Source organism: Pelobates fuscus, chromosome 2, assembly GCF_036172605.1.
Source record: "Pelobates fuscus isolate aPelFus1 chromosome 2, aPelFus1.pri, whole genome shotgun sequence".
Taxonomy (NCBI): Eukaryota; Metazoa; Chordata; class Amphibia; order Anura; family Pelobatidae; genus Pelobates; species Pelobates fuscus.
Window position 1 is genome coordinate 155304402 of NC_086318.1, and position 19082 is coordinate 155323483.

The 19082-nt window shown below is 41.3% G+C and overlaps 1 protein-coding gene across 1 annotated transcript in view; it reads left to right on the forward strand.

Moving 5' to 3' along the window:
- Positions 1-1018: 1018 nt before the first annotated feature.
- LOC134586226 (cytochrome P450 2A3-like) overlaps positions 1019-19082 on the forward strand; it is a 39428-nt gene continuing 21364 nt past the window's right edge. The window contains exons 1-5 of the mRNA XM_063441723.1: positions 1019-1040; positions 6729-6922; positions 8527-8689; positions 10968-11117; positions 12442-12602. Of these exons, the coding sequence (XP_063297793.1) occupies positions 1019-1040; positions 6729-6922; positions 8527-8689; positions 10968-11117; positions 12442-12602 (690 nt within the window). The remainder of the gene's footprint in view (positions 1041-6728; positions 6923-8526; positions 8690-10967; positions 11118-12441; positions 12603-19082) is intronic.

The window sequence follows — 19082 nt, forward strand, 5'->3', positions numbered from 1 at the left end:
CTTGTTTGACAAGGAATTTGTGTCTGTAGAATACACGTGTTGCTTAACTGAAGCCAAAATAGCTGATGTATTACATATTTTAAATGTATTTTACTCTTATTATTGGTTTGACTTTCTTTTGATATATTGTTATGGAATAACAGTGTTGGGCTTTATCAATTATCAAAGAAAGACTGGAACTCAACTGCAGGTTCAACTCTTTGTTATGTCACTAAAGTTGATTTTTTTTTTTTTTTTTTTTTAAGATTTTGAAGGATCTTTAACCGAAAACATAAATAAAACTGTATCTTTAAGATCTCTTCCAAAAATAAACTTTCACTTTAAGAATTTTAGAAAGGTACAATTTCACTTTAATTATCTTGAAAGGTGGTGTCTGAAAACCTGATGACTTTGAGTAGTGAATTAAGTACTTTGAGAATGGAATTTAAACCGTTTAATATGATATGTAGGAAGTTGGAACAATTTGATCAGAAGTAAAGTCACTTTAAATTATTTATGCAATTGGAAATTGATTGAAAAGAAATTACAAATACAAACCGTCTTTTCGAACACTTTGAAGAAAGAATTAGTAACTTTAGAGTCTCTGATGATGAGATGAGTGACGTTAGAAGAATTGCAGTATAGCAGGTTCACTTGAAATGAAATTAGTATGTGCAACAAATTTGTCAATAAAGTCCTTTGGTTTAGGTAAAAATATTATGCTCAATTTAATATGAATTATTGCCAAAGTTAACCCACAAGTTAATGTTGAGGAATTAGAAATTAAGTATGCAGAAGGGAATATTCACTAAAGTCCACTTTAGTAAGAGAGTGGTTTTGTATAATTATTTACCTTAGCAGGTACATTAAGCAATAGAGTTGGTCTTGTAGTCCGAGGTCAGGAGTGGAGAGGTAGGCAGAATCGAGGTCACAAGCTGAGGTTTGGTACACAGGAATTACAGGTAAGTTTGAGCTCAACCAATTTGAGTGAGCGATTCAATAGTGCCACGAGTCAGATTAAATAGACGGACATCTGACGATGAACGAAATCCAGAAGTGCGGTAAGGGGGTCGCCGATCGAGTTATGACAAACCGATATATTTTAGAGCAAAGGTTTTCTACAAAACTAGATAGCGGATTTGAATATTTTAAAAGAACACTCCAAAAATCATAACAAGCTATCGTTATGGTGCAATTGTGAGAAGTCAGACTGTTTTAGAATGGTGCTACTCCCCACTTCTACTACTTCTGAGAAAGGGCAGAAAGATGTCTGTCTGAGCTCATTTCGGCAGTGCAGGGCTCAGCCCATTGGCTGAGGGTGCACACCTGACCCAAATAAAACTCCTATTTTACAATCCACGTTTGCAGATCTTAATGCTAGATATGAATTGTAGACAGGGTGTGATGTGGCTCTTATCTTATCAGAAAATGTATTCTGTGAATTACAGCAGCTGATTTCCCAATAGGTGACCCACTTTACATCAATCTAGTACAAATACATATATAATATGGGTTCAGGTTTGTACTCTGATCTACCACACTGGTGGCACACACAAACCTCATAAGTAAGAGTTCTACTTAAGGACAATCACATTTATCTAGCCGAAAATTAGAAATCCATGTTATAAGCAATTTAGGTTATCTATATATCTTCTTAGTGTTATTCATTCCATTACAGTATATCAGTTACTCAACTCTAGCCTTGCGTGTACAAAATAGTAGCAAAGTATTCAAAGCAAAGAACTTTGTTAAAGTTTGTATCTACAATATGAACTAAGCAAGTTTTCAATGTTAACTGTTGCTGAAATGTAACAAAAGTGTCCTCAGAACCTGCTAACCACTAGTTGCTACAAGCAGACAGCCTCACCACAATCCTGAAAGGTTAAAGGGACAATCTAGGCACCCAGGCCACTTCTGCCCATTGGAGTGGTCTGGGTGCCAACTCCCACCACTCTTAACCCTGCAACTATAATTATTGCAGTTTTTCTAAACTGTAGGGTAGGGTCCTGCAGTGCCAGGAAAACAAATATCCCTTTAGTGCATATAAACACCCTGTGCAGTTCAATATACTACAGTAAAACACCTAGGGCCTGTAAAAACATAAAAATAGAAAAATACTATTAAATAATAAAAAAAAACAGCTGTGAACTTGGCTCTCACAACAGCTCCTCATTTTTGTGTCTCCTTCTCAATGTAAAGGGATAAGCCCTAAAACAACTTTAGGTTAATGAAGCTGTTTTGGTGTATATTTACTGTGCATTATGGGATGTTAAAATTTGTAAATTATTTTTCAGGAAATGTGTAGGGAGGCTGTGTGAGTAACAGCCTGGGGAGGTGTAGCTAGTGCTGCAATTGGTTTAACTCCTAAATGGCAGACAATTTAGCAGTGATACATTAAAAGCTTTTTTTTTTTTTTTTTTTTTTATTGCCGAATTGAATAGAAATACTAGAAATACTAGTGGGCTATCCCCACTTTGAGGGAAATTCAAATGCGCCCCCTACTGGTTGTGCTGTGTCCTATCAACATTACCTTACTGTATAAGGTTAGGAGTCATATGGATAGCAAAATATTTCAGGGATTTAGAGTCAACTTGCAGACTGTAGGAGAATGTCAGTTCAGAGTTTACCTTCATGGGAAGGAAAAGGGACATGATGCAGCATTTATGACATTCACCATATAATCAGAAGTTGCAAAGAATTCTCTCAAAATGTGAAATAAAATCACCTTAATTAATGTTAATGTCTGGCTGCTGCAACTGGCAGACTGGATTCTGAAGCTGGTTGGCAGCTGTGGCTGGCATGCCTCTTTACCCAGCAGGTGTCTGTCTCTCTCCCAAACCCCCTTTGTATGTCTCTTTTTCCCCATCACCTCTGTGTGCCTGTTTGTCACCCAGCCGTTCTTTGTGTTTGTTTGTCCCCTCCCAGTGTGTCTCTTTCTTTACTCAGCCCCTTTGTGTATCTGTTTCTCCCCAACCATTTTTGTGTGTCTATTTTTCCTCTTCCCCAGACCCTATGTGTGTCTTTTTGTCACCCATCAGACCATCTGTATATCTCTTTGTGCCCCCAGTCCCTCCTGTGCCCTTTTTTTGCCCCCTCTCCTCCTGTGCCCTCTTTAGACCCCTCTCCTCCTGTGCCCTTTTTTGCCCCCCCCCCTTTGTACCCTCTTTAGTCCCCCCTCCACTCGTGTGCCCTTCTTTGTCCCCCCTCTCGTGCCTGCTCAGCCTCACCTGAGATGGGCAGTCCACGCAGAGGACCCTCTGTTTCCTGTACCTGGTCCTACAGGAAGCAGTTTTGTGCTCTCAGTCAGCACTTCCTGTCAGACCAGAGGCTCCTCTACCGTGGTACACCTGCTCGGCCATGCTACATGCAAAGGAGGGGAACCCCCCTCCTGCTGGTCACCGAGAGATCTATCTGCCACCTCTCCCCCTCTTAGTACGCCACTGCTACAGATTCCTAAATGTGTAAAGGGTGTGTTCTCTTTTTCAATTTACAAAAAGTGCAGATTTCAACAGCAATTACCACTTTTATAAGTTAACTATGTTACAATCCCCTTGGCTGTCAATCAGACAACTGCTTCTGTTACTTCTTGGTTTGGTTAGCTCAATGGAGCTAAATTCAAGAGGCAGCAATTACACAGAGCACATGCCTTGCAGAGACTCATTGAGCTTCATTTGGAAGTCTGTGATTGGACAGCCACAGAAAGCCTGTGCTGGGAAGAAGGGGAGGGCTGGAAAAATATTTGGATTTAGAAAAGAGATCTGCAGCTTTTACAAGCTGTTTTTCAATATACCCTCAATGAAAAACATACATAATTAAATACATGCATGTTTTCACTGGGGGTATATCTACTAATAGTGATTTTCTTTATTTATTTTTTTATTTTTATTTGGATTATTAAGTGTCCCTTTTAATCGATCTACGATTAACCTGTAAATCAAATTTTTTGCAGCAGGGCGTTCATATAAACAAGCAAATTAAACTGGTGAAAAAGGGCAACTTTGGGCTTGGGGCTTAGTATATAAAACTTTATTTATAGAAACAAATGGGAGGGGAAACCCTAAGCTGACAAGCAATTTGGACAAATAGGATCATTCTTCCCTGTTTATACCTTCTCTGCATCCAACAAAAGGAATTAAGATGCCACCCACCTGTGCAAGGCTAACCAGAGTTGATCTTTGCAATGTCTAACATTTTTATACAGCTGACATTCAGGCAAGAATCCCACCTAAAAAACACTGGATAACCCTTCTCCTCTCAATATATTACTCATGCACAATAACTAGCTAAGAATCAAAATCCAGATATTTGATATCTGTAGCACATTGCAGAATTAAAATTGTAGAAATATATGAAAGTCCAATGATGAATTTTCATCCAGTTGATCCCATATAAGAAACAGAGAAAAAGTATATCTTAAAATATATAGATATAGGGCCCAATTCAAAATTCTGGCGCTTGCTTACAAATCCCTACGTAATGCTGCTCCAACATACCTATCCTCCCTCATACACAAGTATGTCCCGTCGAGACCACTGCGCTCAGCCCAAGACCTACGCCTATCCTCTGCCCGGATCCCCACCTCTGATGCTCGCCTTCAAGACTTCTCCAGGGCTGCACCTATTCTGTGGAACTCCCTTCCCTCCTCAATCAGACTTTCACCCAGCCTCCACTCCTTCAAAAAATCTCTGAAAACTCACTTCTTCATTAAAGCGTATCAATTACACTGTCAGCAGGTTTCTCATCCCCCACCCCATGACTCCTTTCCTGCAACTGTCAAAAATGACATACCAAGCACTCAATAAACCCTTCTCTAACAAACTATTTAATTCCCCTACGTTAACCCTTTGTGTCACTATACCCCACTCCCTCTTGCATGTAAGCTCATTGAGCAGGGCCCTCAACCCCCTCTGTTCCTGTACGTCGAGTTGTCTGATCTCAATTATGTGTCTGTTAGTCCACCCGTTGTACAGCGCTACGGAATTTGTTGGCGCTATATAAATAATAAAATAATAATAATATCCTTCTTAATCAAAACATAGAGATTCACTAATTATGAGTTCACTTTATGTGAGACATTCTTCATAAAACTGTAAATCTGTATTGACATGAAGATACAGACATTTTCCAGGAATAAGAATCAGCATGCAACTTGAACATTTGCAAACATAGTCCATGTATACCCAAAGAGAGGAACTTATCGTTATCCTAATGTATGTACGAGTATAGTGATCAACTCAATTTTCCTAGTATGGCTAAGGTACATTTCTCTGAGCCGTCTCTATGTTCGCTCTATCCCAGTCAATACAGGCTTTTATGTTTAACATAATACGTGAAAAAATAACATGTAAGATAAAGGCATCTGGCACCGTCAATGTAAGGTGACCTGCATGTCCCTTCTGGGGCCTCTGAGTTCCCGATCTACTTCACATAGTATCTGATGCTGTGTATGGGCTCAATATCTTTGTATTTCCAGCTATATATATATGTCTGGTCACTAATCTCGCGATCACTTGTTCCATTAGTGGGTACCAATGTTAGGCCTCTCATCTGCCCTTTTCCTGCAGCCCTTATAGGCGTCTCGGATTGTTTTTCAGTCACCATTACGTGCTAGATCTTCCCTTTGAGGTTAAAGAGAATAAGAAATAAAATAGTATAGACAGACAAGGTTTGGAAAAGCAGGGATAGAAAAGTAGTGGGATGAGAAATTAGGATGGGGGGGGGGGGGGGGGGGGAGGAAGCTAAGACTTAGTTTGCATGCCTGGCCATGCTCATCCCACGTTAATTAAAGTTTTCATTTATAATAGACAGTCTGTGTCTTCATCTATGGTAAATTAATATATAAGCTACATGCAGTGCAGACATTAGGTGAGTCTCTTGGCGTCCCAAGACAGCAACATGGTATTGCTGTTTTAGATTCAAATCACATTCCTCTGCACGGTCTAGATGCTAGCTGGTAGTAGTAGGAGTCAGGTCGTCTCCAGACGCGTTTCTCCGCTTCGGAGGCTTTTTCAATAGACCAGGTTTGTAGATAGATGGAATCAAGTCTAATTTCATAGGGAAATACAGAGGATATGAAGTCATTAGATTTATGGTCATCTTCCCAGAATATTTCTGTATGTTTTATTTATGTGAGACATAAAATTATCATACAACTATTACATATATAAATATATACATTTAAATTCAGAGTTTCTTGTGCAATTTTACTAGCAACATAAATAACTTTGTTTTGGGAATATGTGGTGGAAATGCTGTGCGACAAGATACCAACTCATTAAACATTTGCTCAATGCCTCCATATGATTCGTACAATAATTTGCCACTTTGGAATTTTAATTTAGCCTTCCTCTCCAAAGCTGATAAAGTATTTCCTAGTTAATGCAAGTACTTTCCCATCAGCCTTATAGGATATGTAGAGTAGAATTGTACAGCTCTTCCTTAAAGGGACACTATAGTCACTCAGATCAGTTAATGTTGAAGGGATTCTATAGTGTTAGGAATACTAATCTTCAATAAGCTTAAGTGGTCTGTGTGACTATAGTGTCCCTTTAATGAAGTGGTCTGGGTGCAGTTGCCCTGCCATTTAGTTTTTTAGAGAAGCATTGTTGAAATCGCACCTTGGTACCTGCTTAAAGATCTGAAAAACAAGCCTCCAGTCTATCACTGTTAAAGCAGCAATAACATCTCACAGATTTACGTCTTTCTCTAACTCAACATTTCTGAGTTATAATTACTCACTCTCTTTTTAGAAAAAACTAGGCGACCAGAGAGGATGTTGGGCACCACTACAGTGCTTCTGGCTCTGCTTTTAGGTTTACTTCTTCTCCATTTGATAAAATTACGGATTACCTCTGCACAGTTGCCACCTGGACCAACCCCAGTACCATTCTTTGGAAATCTATGGACTCTGAAGTTTCAACTCCATCATAAAACTATCATGCAGGTATGAAGGTGATAAGCAGGTGTTCCTTTTTAATTAGAAGAAATTGATAATGAATATATAAATCGAGAGAATATTTACTGTCAATTTTGTTACCCTGATCCCAGCATGACATTATTGATGTAGCAGTTTCAAATTAGCATCTGCCTGTTAAAATAATGAAAATAAAAGATGGTTCAAACATTGGCTGCATGTTTGATTATCTCTTTCGTGGTCTAGTGACAAAGCCCTGGAGGTAAGGGTGTGGGGAAGATATGCACCTGCTGTTTACATTTTGAGTCTGCAGCAAAAACAGCACAAATCTGATCAAATTTGCTTAGAAAGGTCGCAAGGGGAACTGAGGCTTCCCTTACCACAATGTTGCTAACATTGTAGGCAAGGCCTCCATTTTATATTCCACAGTAATACCAATGCACCCACTTGCATGGAGGTTAGGGTTCATGTGAAAAGGAGGTTGAGGTACAAGTATGCTGGAGATAGACTTGGATAACCCCACTAGTTCAAAAGGGGGCAAGAGAGGCCTTGCATATTCTTATGGATGTGTGGGGAGTCAAGAGAGAGCTTTGCTGCCTCACCATCCAGCGTGATGGACCAGGTGGCAAGGACAGGATACAGCTAAAAATAAACACCTGGTATATGCCAAGATTAAGGCAATCTAGGGAGTAATCCCTGCTTGATAAAAGAGGAACTGCAATTGATGACCAAATTGCTCAAACATCACACAAACCAGAGGAACTCTTGCAACCAATATATATTTAGCATTATAGTCAATGCCTATACCTTAATATGCAGAAATTTACTCCATTTTAATGCATTATATAGATAATATAAAAAAAGTTAAGAAAAAAAAATATTTTTTTCAATTTCCTAGAAATGCAGCACTTATACAGTCATGTGCTACAGCTGACAGACCCCTGCTTAAACAGGAGTAGCCTCCGCTCATCAGGAGTCTTTAAACTCTGGTTAAATTGCTTTTTCTAATTCTATAAAGCCATGTGCAGCAGGAGTTTCTAGGATATGTAGTTCGTCTTGTAGCCACAGTTCCACTGATGGCATAAGATGCACAGTGTCCTTATAACATGCATATCATGGCTGCTATCAGCCTATGCACAGACCCAATTTCACAATCTGTGTGGGGTGATCTCTCAAGCTGTCAATAACACATGCATACACCCAATGCTCATGATTTTTCCAGAACCAGCCAAGCGAGGGGACAGATGTCAGTCCAAGTTTTGCAAGTACAGTCTTATAGCTATTAGGTGGTAGTCTTTTACAAATTTCTGCACTTATAAGCCACTCTGGACAAGAGGGTTTAGTGAAGGGTACTCTTTGCTCTGTAATCTCTGCAACGGTGCAGCATTGTTATGGTGCTTAGAGGGACCCTCTAACAAAGTAAGTCTTATGAAAATGACTAAATATGAAGTACTAAACCACCAATGTATTGCTTTGTGTGGAACTCTTTTCTTAATGAATAACTAATGTTTCTATATCCCCAAATTCAGTTAATTTAAAGTAGTGCTTGCAAAACCCATGGGATTGGGAGGGAGCACCATTCTTCTGCATACAAATAACAGTACAAGTGATACATATGTTGTGTTTTTACACAGTTGGCAAAGACTTATGGGAATATCATAACCATCTGGATTGGGCAAACTCCTATTATTGTTCTTCATGGCTATGAATCTATACGTGAAGGACTGATTGCCAAATCTGAGCAACTTTCCATGCGAGCTGAGAGACCTTTCTTTAAATATTATGCCAATGGAAGAGGTAAAGGTTTATTTAATTCTTTTAAAAAAAAAAATTATAAAAAACTAGCTGCCAAGAAAGCTGAACTCCTCTTTGATGCTCATATAGCAAAACAATAAAAAAAAAAAAAAACAATGTTTCAGAAAGCAAATTTGGGAATGTGTGCTTACATTCTAAAGACGTATAATGGGGAGAGGAAAAAAAAAGGCTAATAACTATTGCGTAGGTAAAAAGCCTCTGGCTATGTACATTTTTCTGTAGCTTCAATGCAGAAAGACATTATGACAACAGGAAGAAGTAATAGTTAGAATAGTGTCTGATATAAAGTGAATGTGAGCTGTCAGAAAGAAAACCATTTGGCTTCCAGTGCAATAAGAGGGATGATGTGTAGCAGTAAACACTCAAATAGACAACGATAGACCGATTGCCCATTATTCTGTGTTTAATATGCTACAAATTGAAAGCGATTGATACAAATTAGTAACCAGGAAAAGAGTTCACAAAACCTTCAGATGAGAATAAACAACACTACCACCAAAGACAAATTGCCTTTTTAAGCAAAGAACAGGTGTTCACTGTTACAATGGCTAATAGCTGGGACTAGCTGCTTGTTTATGTTATCAGCAGAAAACAACGCATCCCTCTAAATATCATATCCTGCAATATCTACATATAATGCAATGCACACCCACACGTGTGAAACAAATATATTTGTATATTTTTACATGTGCATTAAAGGGACACGAGGCACCAAGACCACTTTATCTCATTGAAATGGTCTGGGTGCAACGTCCCTTTTCCCTTTGTCTTGCAATGCAAGACATTGCAGTTTTAGAGAAACTGCAATGTTTATATTGCAGGGTTAAGACTGCCACTAGTGGCGCTTGCTGCAGTTTCACAGAGTACGACTCCATGTAACGACACTGGACGTCCTCACGCTTTGCATGAGGACATCCAGCATTATGCAAAACCCCACAGGAAAGCATTCATCTAATGCTTTCCTATGGGGAAAATGCGATGCGATGTTTGCCACTCATGCGCATTAGGTCTCCCAAGCGGCTAATGTCGGCAGAAAAGGAGTGTGACCCAGGGTCGAGGGACCTCAGCTTTGGAATCTGGTAAGTGAATCAAAGTTTTTATTTTTTTTAATTCTTTATTTATTCCAAGGCAGTACGTTACATTGAAAACATAATGCATCATAATATTGCAATATATTGTTACATTGTGCATGACCGTATTCTATCGCATTTTCAATAACAGTAGGCCAACACTCCTTTTAACCCCTTAAGGACCAAACTTCTGGAATAAGAGGGAATCATTACATGTCACACATGTAACTTTATCTTATATTCCCTGTCTGTGCCTTCGAGGGCACCTATCTGCAGTGAAATCAACTCACTAGGGAAATCTAATGTACGGTTATGCTGTCTGTGCCTTCGAGGGCACCTATAATATAATACAAGCGACTCTCTATGAAAACACTATCTACAACCTAACGCTCTTATAGTTAAAATGCTAGCGATACAAATAGTGGATCCCAACTAAATAGATTTGGATGAATGCTACTTGTAGCCTTGTAAAGATACATGGAGGATTCCACTGAGCTCCTTAGTTTTTCGGTTAACCCCATTCGGAGTGTACTCTGAGATCTAGTTCTCTCCTTTTGGAATTTTCTCTCTTTATTCATGCTTAAAGGATCACTATTGTGTCAGGAAAACAAATCGGTTTTCCTGACACTATAGTACCCTGAGGGTGGTGCTAAAGGGGTTAAAACCCCTTCAGTTACTCACCTTCTTCCACCGCCGGGCTCCCTTACCTCTCCTTTCCTTGCCGACGTCAACTCCCCCATCTGACGTCAGCGGAGCGGAATGCGCATGCGAGGCAGTGCCTTTTTAATGCTTTCCTATGGACGCTTTACGTGATGAAGGCATAATATGCCTCCAGCGTCGCAGATGCGCCTCTAGTGGCTGTCCAGAAGACAGCCACTACAGACTGGCTTAACCCCAAATGTAAACATAATAGTTTCTCTGAAACTGCTATGTTTACAGCAGGCAGGGTTAACCCTAGAGGGACCTGGCACCCAGACCACTTCATTGAGCTTAAGTGTTATGGGTGACTATAGTGTCCCTTTAACTACATCAACTATGCATTGTAGACTATTTGTTTTGCCCAGAGATGAATAAAACATATGTTTAATGTATAAAAATTTAATTCTGCTTCTATAATTTGAGTATGCTTTGTAGGTGTCTCAAGAGATTTATAATAATTTACCAAAATGTATTCTGTGCACTGTAATTAGGTATCATTGTTGCTAATGGACATAACTGGAAGCAGCAGAGGCAGCTTGGAATTCAGATTTTACGGAATTTAGGTCTGGGAAGTAAGGGCATGGAATGGAAAATCCATCTGGAGGCTCAGAGACTGGTGGATATATTTACTGCATTGAAAGGTGAATAAGTTATTGAGATCAGTATGACAAAAATCAACAACCACAATCGCCAGTAGACGTCATATCCAAGTGTTATTTAAAGCATTAAACAATACAGACATATTTTCTATAACAGGGTACTCTTTGTCAGTGACACATAACTATGTTTCTGATGTTTGCAAACTCCATGTCCCATGATGCTCACTCAGCCTCTGCTACCCGTGGTGCTCAGTAAGCATCTGCAGGGTTAAGGTAAGTCCTCACTGTTATATGTTATATTCACTTTTAATTCAAACCTTAGCTATGGCCCAATAAACCCACAGAAGCATCACCCTGTTGGGACAATGGATCTGAAGGGTGGACAACTATAAAGAACAAAATTAAGGCTACTGCAAGTAAATAAAGACAATAACAGGGTTAATCACTAAACACCAGATTTCACCCGGATGGGCAATATCCTGTGAAAATTACCAAATCCTAACATTGGCAATTCTCATATTTACTAAAGCCAAATACAGCTGAAATTCCGTTGAGCTGGGCACACCTGCAGCAGTCGCCCAGATTCAGTGTTCAGATAAAAATTTGTGCTTTTCCATCTAAACCTTACAAAAAGTATAAGATTTGGAAGATTCAAAAAAGCACAAGTTTTCACAAAACTCAGAATCAAATGTATCTGGCAGGACACACATGAGCAAATTAATGTTCACTTGCATTTTTGCAAGTGAATTGAGCATTTGAAATACTTTTTGCCTGCTGGCAGCGCTGGCAATGCTAACCGCTAGAAAGCAAAGAGTTAAAAATCCTTGGCAGGGGGCATGGCCCGAAACAGCATGCTGACTAGTCGCATCCAGCAGAATGTGGTCTTTAATGTTACAATGCTGGGCTCAACCCTCTCCAGTGAGATGAGAAGTTCACCGATGTGGTTGTTGGTGCCACCGCGTTTTATGAGACAGGGAGTTCTGAAGCCCTCAAGAGCAAACAAAGCTTTGGTGCCTTCAGCCTACGATGGTGAAGAGTGGGGCAGAAGGCCCCTGTCCCATTTACATGCCTGGCTACCAGACAGCAGCCTCGTGACACTCCTCTCTAATTTGAATTTTCATAAGAGCACTGATTGGTTGGCTTGTAACCTTACCAATCAGAATGTTCTGACAGGTAAGCTAGAACACTAATGAGAATATATTTGGTTGAGATGTCACAGTCCTTGTTGTTTGCCAGATAGAAAATGGAAAGTGCTTTGTTGTATGTTTTTGTATTTTCAAGTTATAGACTTTTTCTTTTTTATATGATAGTGATTATGAAATACTGACTAGTACTGCACATCAATATGTTTTGTTTCCATCTTCAGGAAGAGCACATGATCCTAAATATTGTTTAATGAACACAATGAGCAATGTGATTGCAGCAGTGAGCTTTGGACATCATTTCTCCTTAGAAGATCAGCTATTCCATGATCTTGTTGAATCCTCAGATTCTGTAACCAGTTTTTTTGGTACTCGTTTGGGTCAGGTAAGGTGGTAGAGGAACTTTCTCCATCTTTAAAAATATAGACTTTCATTACAGACTGGCTGATAATGTAACCGGAGAGGCGGAGTTTCAGCAACATTAAATATGTTTCAAATTGAAACGCTGCACCTACAGACATCCAGCACCATGACCACTTCAAAACACACAGTGCTTAGAGTAACAGTTTAACCACAGATACAGAGCAGCAGGATTTTAAAAAATATATATATATATATATGTACAATATATGCATTTTGTGGCATTCTCCATGGAATGATATTGAATGATCAGAGACATAGTATGTTCTGTCTGAAATAAGTAAACTATACAAACGATGGGGAAAAGAAAAATTAGCATTACCCTCAAAGAAGTAACAAATATACAAAATATAATCTGCCAAAATACCCAACAAAATATAAAATAAGGTACATAGTACTGGTTTGTTGTCAGGATCGGGACAGGGATCCAACACGCAAAGTACAAACAGTAGGCAGATACGTATACCGGACCTTAGAATGGCCGGACTAACGTAAGTAGTACAGTATAGAATGGTCAAAGACAAGCCGAGGTCGAGGGTAACAGAAGACAGGTAAGCGAGAGACAAGCCGAATCAAGGGTAACAGAGATAAGCAGAGTAAGGTAAACAAGCCGGGTCAAAACCAAAAGGGATAATAGAATACACAAGCACTGAGTGACTAGAACAAGCTAGAACCACGACAGGGCAATGAGCTAATGAAATAAGCTCTGTTAAATACCCTGTTCAGAGCAGTAACCACGCCTCCGAGGCGTCCTGATTGGTCCTGCAGCAATTGACTGACAGGTCGTTCCGGGGGAGTGTCCTGATGACTACTTCCTGCCTAAATGCTGTAAAAGGCAGTCAATCCCTCGCGGCCGGCCTAGCATGACCGGATAGACCGCAGGGAAGGGAGCCATCAGACCGTCTGGATGGAGGAACAGCTAAGTCTCTACCTCTTTCGGAGGTAGAGACCACAGGTACCCTGACAGTACCCCCCCTCTCAGATACGCCCACCGGGCGGAATGAACCGGGACGAGATGGGAAGCGAGAGTGATACGCCCTGCGGAGACGGGGAGCATGAACATCCTCCTGAGGTACCCAACTCCTCTCCTCAGGACCATATCCCTTCCAATCAACCAGATATTGTACTCTCCCCCGGGAGATTCGAGAATCAATAATAGAGTTGACCTCATACTCCTCCTGACCCTCCACCTGAACGGAGCGAGGAGGGGCTATTGTGGAGGAAAATCTGTTACATATGAGTGGTTTCAGCAATGAAACGTGAAACGAGTTCGGGATGCGTAAGGTATTCGGAAGAGCTAAACGATACGCAACTGGATTGATACGGGTCAGCACCCTGTAGGGTCCAATATAACGAGGAGCGAACTTCATGGAGGGCACTTTTAAACGGATGTTCCTCGTGCTCAGCCATACCCTATCACCTGGAACAAAGACCGGAGCCGCCCTTCTACGTTTATCAGTGTGTTTCTTGACCAACATAGAGTTGTGCACAAGGATTTGTCGAGTTTGATCCCACAACTTCCTCAAATTGGCAACATGAACATCAACCGACGGCACCCCCTGGGAAGGAGAATCCGAAGGAAGAATAGACGGATGAAAGCCATAATTCATGAAGAAGGGGCTTGAATGAGTAGAATCGCAAACGAGATTGTTGTGTGCAAACTCCGCCCAAGGAATCAAACCGACCCAATCATCCTGGTGTTCAGAAACAAAGCATCGTAAATATTGTTCAATTTTCTGGTTGGTACGTTCAGCAGCTCCGTTAGACTGAGGATGATAGGCAGAAGAAAAGTTTAATTTAATACCAAGTTGAGAGCAGAAGGACCTCCAAAAGCGGGAAACAAATTGGGAGCCTCTGTCCGATACAATTTGAGAGGGTATCCCATGTAGGCGAAAAATCTCCTTAGCGAATATCTCTGCCAATTCGGGAGAAGACGGGAGTTTAGGCAGGGGAATGAAGTGTGCCATCTTAGTAAACCTGTCAACCACGGTGAAGATAACAGTCTGTCTTTTAGAGATAGGTAGATCGACAATAAAGTCCATGGCCAAACAGGACCATGGTTTTTCTGGAACCTCCAAGGGGTGCAGGAATCCACATGGAAGCGTATGGGGTTGTTTGGTTTTAGTACAAACTTCACATGCAGCGATGAACTCCTCAATATCCCTCCGTAAAGCAGGCCACCAGAAGTCCTTAGAGATCAACGCGTAAGTTTCGCGAATACCCGGATGTCCCGCCATCTTGCTATTATGTAAACACTGTAAAAGTTCCAGTTGAAGAGCAGGAGGAACGAAATGACGGCCCGCAGGAGTCTGTTTAGGTGCTAGATGTTGCAACTTAATGATCTCGGCCAATAATGGAGAATGAATCCTGAGATTCGTATTTGCAATGATATTGCATTTCGGAACTATAGAAGAAAGAACTGGTTCAGGTACAGTAGAAGGTTCATATTGGCGAGATAATGCATCGGCTTTAGAGTTTTTAGAACCAGGTCTGTAAGTCAGTACATAATTGAAGTGAGTCAGGAATAAGGACCAACGAGCTTGTCTAGAGGATAAGCGCTTAGCCTCCCCAATATAGGACAAGTTTTTGTGGTCCGTCAAAATCGTAATAGGGTGTAGGGTCCCCTCCAACAAATGTCTCCACTCCTTTAAGGCTTTAATGACTGCTAACAGTTCCCTTTCCCCGATGTCATATCTGCTCTCAGGCCCAGAAAATTTCTTCGAGAAGAAACCACAAGGGTGTAACGGTTTATCCACCCCTAACCTTTGAGACAGAACAGCCCCAACTGCTGTCTCAGAGGCATCGACCTCAAGCAAGAAAGGCAGGGTCGTATCAGGATGGACTAGAATGGGAGCCGAGGCAAAAAGTTCCTTGAGAGTCTTGAAAGCACCAAGAGCTTCCTTAGACCAGAACTTAGTATCAGCCCCTTGTTTGGTCATATTGGTAATAGGCGCAATGATAGAGGAGTATCCTTTAATGAAGCGCCTATAGTAGTTGGAAAAACCAATAAACCTTTGGATAGCCTTGAGTCCTTTGGGCAAGGGCCAGTCTAAAATAGATTGGAGTTTTACAGGATCCATTCTAAAACCTTCCCCAGAAATCACGTATCCAAGAAAGTCTACCTGAGACTGATCAAAACTGCACTTCTCCAATTTGCAATATAGACCATGTTGCAGCAGCTTGTGTAATACCTTTCTGACCTGTCTATGGTGAGTCTCAATCTCCTTAGAGTGTATTAGTATGTCGTCCAGGTAAACAATAACACAATCATGCTGAAACTCCCTAAGTACCTCATTAATCAAATCTTGAAATACTGCAGGAGCATTGCATAGTCCAAATGGCATAACAGTGTATTCGTAATGGCCATACCGGGTATTGAATGCAGTCATCCACTCGTGACCTTGCTGGATTCTCACCAAATTGTAAGCCCCTCTGAGATCTAACTTGGTGAAGATTTTGGAGCCCTTAAGACGATCAAATAACTCGGTAATTAGTGGGATAGGATAGGCATTTCTGACAGTTATTTTATTCAAGCCTCGGTAATCGATACAAGGTCTCAGCGTGCCATCCTTTTTCTTAATGAAAAAGAACCCAGCCCCGGCCGGAGAAGAAGACCTCCTGATGAATCCCTTTTCTAAATTCTCCCGAATATACTCCTCTAGAACCGAGTTTTCCTGAACAGACAAAGGATATACATGGCCCCTCGGAGGCATAGTGCCGGGTAGAAGCTTAATCATACAGTCAAATGACCTGTGTGGAGGCAAAGAATCGGCATTCTTCTTGTCAAACACTGCCCTTAAGTCTAGGTAAAGGTCTGGTATTTGTCTTTCTGTGGACTGAGTAGGATTCTCCGGTATGTTAATATTAGCTAATGGAGAAACCTTGCACAAACACCGATCCTGGCAGCCCTGGCCCCACGAGAGTATCTCTCCTAACTCCCAATCGATAATAGGGTTATGTTTTTTCAACCATGGGTACCCCAGAACTATGGGAACGGAAGGAGACGAAATGAGCATAAGAGATAATTTCTCCACGTGTAGGATACCAACATTTAAATCAATGGGTATGGTCTCACGAAAGATAACAGGGTCTAGTAGTGGTCTACCATCTATGGCCTCAACGGCCAAAGGTGTCTCTGTTAGCTGGGATGGGAAATTGTTCTTACTAGCAAAGGCTTGGTCGATAAAATTCTCAGCAGCACCGGAATCTATCAATGCCATAGCCCTTACTACTTCCTTCCCCCAAGTTAAGGAAACTGGTAGCAGAAGCCTGTGATCTTTATAATTAGGAGTAGAGGACAAAATAGAAACACCCAAGGCCTGTCCTCTAGAGAGACTTAGGTGCGAGCGTTTCCCGGGCGGTTAGAACAGTTCGAGAGTAAATGACCCTTGGCTCCACAATACATACACAAACCCTCTCTTCTCCTGTGCTGTCTTTTCTCCTCAGAGAGGTGGGTATACCCTATCTGCATAGGTTCAGTAAGCAAAGATATCGTGGAGTCAGGACTTGGAAAAGCGGGAGCTAACCTAAAAGAAGGTCTCTGGTTCCTCTCTCGAGTGTTCTGTCTCTCTCTTAGACGTTCATCTATACGAGAGATGAACGAAATTAAATCCTCTAAATTCTCAGGGAGTTCTCTGGTAGCAACCTCATCAAGGATTACATCAGATAGGCCATTCAAAAATACATCCATATACGCCTGCTCATTCCACTTGATTTCTGCCGCCAGAGACCTGAACTCTAGTGCATAATCCACCAGTGTTCGGTTCTCCTGTCTCAGGCGCAACAGTAATCTGGCTGCATTAACCTTTCTACCTGGAGGGTCAAATGTTCTTCTAAAAGCAGCTACAAATGCGTTATAGTTATAAACTAATGGGTTATCGTTCTCCCATAGTGGGTTGGCCCATCTCAGAGCTTTCTCAATGAGTAGGGTGATAATAAATCCTACTTTTGCCCTATCTGTAGGATAAGAGCGAGGTTGCAATTCAAAGTGGATACTAATTTGGTTTAAAAAACCACGACACTTCTCAGGAGCCCCACCATAGCGTACCGGGGGGGTAATGTGAGAAGAAGCACCCACTGTGGCTACCACTAGACCTGAACCGACAGGAGAAACAGGGATATTACGTATCTCCTCTGGTGGGTTATTGGCACAAGCTAATAGAGCCTGTAGCGCAAGCGCCATCTGATCCATTCTGTGATCCATGGCTTCAAACCTAGGATCAGGAGCAGCCAGCTTACTGTTTGTACTTGCAGGATCCATTGGCCCTGTCGTAATGTCAGGATCGGGACAGGGATCCAACACGCAAAGTACAAACAGTAGCCAGATACGTATACCGGACCTTAGAATGGCCGGACTAACGTAAGTAGTACAGTATAGAATGGTCAAAGACAAGCCGAGGTCGAGGGTAACAGAAGACAGGTAAGCGAGAGACAAGCCGAATCAAGGGTAACAGAGATAAGCAGAGTAAGGTAAACAAGCCGGGTCAAAACCAAAAGGGATAATAGAATACACAAGCACTGAGTGACTAGAACAAGCTAGAACCACGACAGGGCAATGAGCTAATGAAAGAAGCTCTGTTAAATACCCTGTTCAGAGCAGTAACCACGCCTCCGAGGCGTCCTGATTGGTCCTGCAGCAATTGACTGACAGGTCGTTCCGGGGGAGTGTCCTGATGACTACTTCCTGCCTAAATGCTGTAAAAGGCAGTCACTCCCTCGCGGCCGGCCTAGCATGACCGGATAGACCGCAGGGAAGGGAGCCATCAGACCGTCTGGATGGAGGAACAGCTAAGTCTCTACCTCTTTCGGAGGTAGAGACCACAGGTACCCTGACATTTGTTTATTTAAGATGGGTAAACGTCTCTCCGTTTAATGCTGAAAACAATGAAGAAGCATAGGAACATACATACCTTCCTGTTGGCAATATCCTAAAATATCTCCAGTTCGGCAGAAGATAGCTTGTGTCCCTTAAAAACTTATACCAATGGACCATTGGGCTCTATATTTATCCAGGCCACTAGACGACCCCGACAAGAAATGAAAACAAGTTGGTGGCTATGTGCAGATCATAGTACGATTGTGTCGTAGAATTCAGGTCCCTGGAATTTATATTGCCATAATCTAACTTCTATTGTCCACAAGTCATCAAAATCCTTTAGTAAGGTGTGAAATATTTTGCTGGGAAATGGCTAAGTAGCTGGTTATCAAGGTTTCTTTATTTCCTTCCTTCCTTCCTTCCTCTCTTTCTCTCTCTCTTTTTCTCTCTCTTTTTTCTCTCTCTCTTTTTCTCTCTCTCTCTCTCTCTTTTTCTCTCTTTTTTTCTTCTATAATTTTAAAGCATCTCATCTTCCTCTGCTTCTTTACCATCCAATTCTCTCATATTCTACTGCTCCCCATCAGACCCATACCTGGGTTTACACATTGGTGGCCTATACAAATCGTTTGT